Genomic DNA, 2991 nt, shown 5'->3' with positions numbered 1-2991 from the left:
AAACGGTTTGTGAGACCGAGTGTGTCACCATGGGGAGCACCAATGCTCTTGGTTAAGAAGAAAGATAGAAGCATGAGAATGTGTGTGGATTACCGGCAGCTGAATAAGGTAATAGTCAAGAACAAGTACCCACTTCCGAGGATCGATGATTTGATGGACCAATTAAGAGGAGCAGAAGTGTTCTCAAAGATTAACTTGAGGTCAGGGTACCATTAAATTCGAGTGAAGGATGCAGATATACCTAAAACGTCGTTCAGGATGCAGTATGGTCACTACGAGTATTTGGTGATGCCGTTTGGGGTGACCAATGCGCCTGCGGTGTTCATGGACTACATGAACAGGATCTTCCACGAGTTTTTGGATAAGTTTGTGGTGGTGTTCATCAATGACATCCTAATTTATTCAAAGACTCAAGAAGAGCATGTCGAGCACTTAAGGATTGTCTTGCAAATTCTGAGGGAGAGATAGTTGTATGTGAAATTCTCTAAGTGTGAGTTTTGGTTGTTAAAAATCCAATTTATGGGACATGTAGTGTCAAAGAAAGGAATCATGGTAGACCCTGCAAAAGTGGAAGTAGTGGCTGAGTGGCCAAGGCCAACAAATGTGACAGAGGTGTGCAGTTTTATGGGATTAGCGGGCTATTATAGGAAATTCATTGAAGGATTTTCTAAGATAGCGTTGCCCTTAACGAAGCTAACCCGCAAGGAAAAGGAGTTCAAGTGGACTAAGGGGTGTGAAGCTAGTTTCTTAAAGTTGAAGATAAGACTGACTTCGACGCCGGTGTTGGCTCTACCTGACCCGAAGCAGAAATTTGATGTGTATTGTGATGCATTTGGACAAGGACTTGGTTATGTCTTGATGCAAGATGGACGAGTAGTTGCTTATGTCTCAAGGCAGTTGCGCCCGCATGAAGTCAACTATCTGATACATGATCTGGAGTTAGCCGCGGTAGTTTTTGCCCTTAAGGTATGGAGGCATTACCTATTGGGGCGAGGTTTGAGGTGTTCAGCGACCACCAAAGCTTGAAGTATTTATTTGATCAAAAGGAGCTAAATATGCGGCAGAGGAGATGGATAGAATTCATCAAAGACTACGACTTTACATTGTCTTACCACCCTGGCAAGGCAAATGTGGTAGCCGATGCGTTGAGCCAAAAGTCATTGCACGTGGCAGCAATGATGGTGAAGGAAAGGGAGTTGATTGAGGAATTTCGGGACATGAATTTGGCCATGGAGGTGAGGTCGAGGAGTTTATATCTCGGAGCGACGACGATTCACAACGAATTTTTGGTGTACGTCCGAGATGCTCAGCAGGGAGATGCCTTCCTACAAGACATGATGAGGCAGAAGGATGAGAGAAAAGACTTGAGTTCCACCGTGATGAGAATGGGGTGATCAAGTTCCGGAACCGAGTGTGCATTTCTCAAGTGGATGAGCTGAGACAGATGGTACTAGAGGAGGCGCATAAGAGCAGGATGAGTTTTCACCCTGGTGCAACTAAAATGTATTAGAATCTCCATAAGAGTTTTTGGTGGAATGACATGGAGATGTGGCTGAATATGTGGCTAAATACCTAACTTGCCAGAAAGCGAAGGTAGAGCACCAATGTCCACCTGGGTTGTTGCAACCATTGGAGATCCCTGAGTGGAAATGGGATAGCATCTCCATGGACTTTGTTTCTGGGTTACCTAAGACCAGGAACAACCATGATGCCATCTGGGTGATAGTGGATCGATTAACCAAGGATGCGCACTTTCTTCCGATCAACATGAAGTATAAGTTGGAAAGACTCGCAGGGTTGTATGTACGGGAAATAGTCAAGCTGCATGGAGTGCCAACTAGTGTGATGTCAGATAGAGATCCGAGGTTTACCTCGAGGTTTTAGGAGAGCTTGTAACGGGCGTTGGGGACTAAGTTGAGACTGAGCTCGGCTTATCACCCACAGGCTGACGGTTAGACTGAGCAGACCATCCAGTCCTTAGAGGACTTGTTGAGGGCTTGTGTGCTCAAGCAGCAAGAAACTTGAGAAGAGTGCTTGTCGCTAGTGGAATTTACGTATAACAATAGTTATCATGCTAGCATTGGAATGACACTGTTTGAGGCCTTGTATGGGCAGAGGTGCAAAACTCTGTTATGTTGGTACGAAACCGAAGAGACGACTCTGTGTGTGCCGGATATGATCCAAAGGCAGAATGAGCCGATCAGAATGATCAGAGATAAGATGAAGGCTGCCCAGGATCGACAGAAGAGTTATTATGATAAAAGGAGGAAGCCGTTTGAGTTCCAAATGGCTGACCATGTGTTTCTGAAGGTCTCACCTATAACCAGAGTGGGGAGAGCTCTGAAGTCTTGGAAACTATCTTCTAAGTTCATTGGACCGTTCGAAGTGCTAAGTAGAATTGGTCCTGCTGCATACCAGATTGCGTTGCCTCCGAACCTCTCGAATCTACATCTGGTATTGCATGTGTCACAACTTAGGCAATATGTGTCAGATCCTTCCCATGTGATTGATCTTGACCTGGTTCAAGTAAGAGAAGACTTGTCGTATGATGTGTATCCGGTGAGGATTGCAGATCACCGTGTTAAGCAGCTGAGGGTCAAGGACATCTCATTGGTGAAGGTAATATAGAGCTCAAGTGATGAAGGAGATGCCACATGGGAAACGGAGAGTAGAATAAGAGAATTGTATCCAGGTTTATTCTTGTAACTAGTATGTGTTGGATTGAATTTCAGGGACGAAATTCCTTAAAGGTGAGGAGAGTTGTAACGCCCCAAATTTTGATAATATTAATTATTGTGTGTGTGTGTGTATATATATATATATATATATATATATATATATTCATTGTGTGTTGATTTATTTGATAATGATGTTTATGTGTATTAAGTACATGGATGTGTGTATTTATGTGTATGCATGACTGGATAGACTAAGTGCCTAAATGCAGGGCGTGATACTGGGCTGTTCTCGCTGCAGCGAGAAGATTCTTAA

At 43.9% G+C, this 2991-nt stretch overlaps 1 protein-coding gene across 1 annotated transcript; it reads left to right on the top strand.

Annotated features, from left to right (window-relative positions):
- The first annotated feature begins 1665 nt into the window (after positions 1-1665).
- Positions 1666-2991, top strand: LOC113855652. Its single transcript, XM_027487281.1, has 4 exons — positions 1666-1877; positions 2067-2619; positions 2733-2750; positions 2929-2991. The coding sequence occupies exons 1-4, from the start codon at positions 1666-1668 to the stop codon at positions 2989-2991; spliced, it is 846 nt and encodes a 281-aa protein (XP_027343082.1).

Source organism: Abrus precatorius, unplaced genomic scaffold (genome assembly GCF_003935025.1).
Source record: "Abrus precatorius isolate BTA unplaced genomic scaffold, Abrus_2018 Scaffold11, whole genome shotgun sequence".
Lineage (NCBI taxonomy): Eukaryota > Viridiplantae > Streptophyta > Magnoliopsida > Fabales > Fabaceae > Abrus > Abrus precatorius.
The sequence above is the reverse complement of the archived record's forward strand: the minus strand, read 5'-3'. Positions and strand labels throughout refer to the sequence as shown.

What these genes read in the sequence shown, in the direction of transcription:
- LOC113855652 (XM_027487281.1), top strand. Translation starts at nt 1,666, where the DNA reads ATGGACTTTGTTTCTGGGTTACCTAAGACCAGGAACAACCATGATGCC. An exon ending in GATCCGAGGTTTACCTCGAG is followed by an intron (nt 1,878 to 2,066) that starts GTTTTAGGAGAG and finishes GTATAACAATAG; the next exon opens with TTATCATGCTAGCATTGGAA.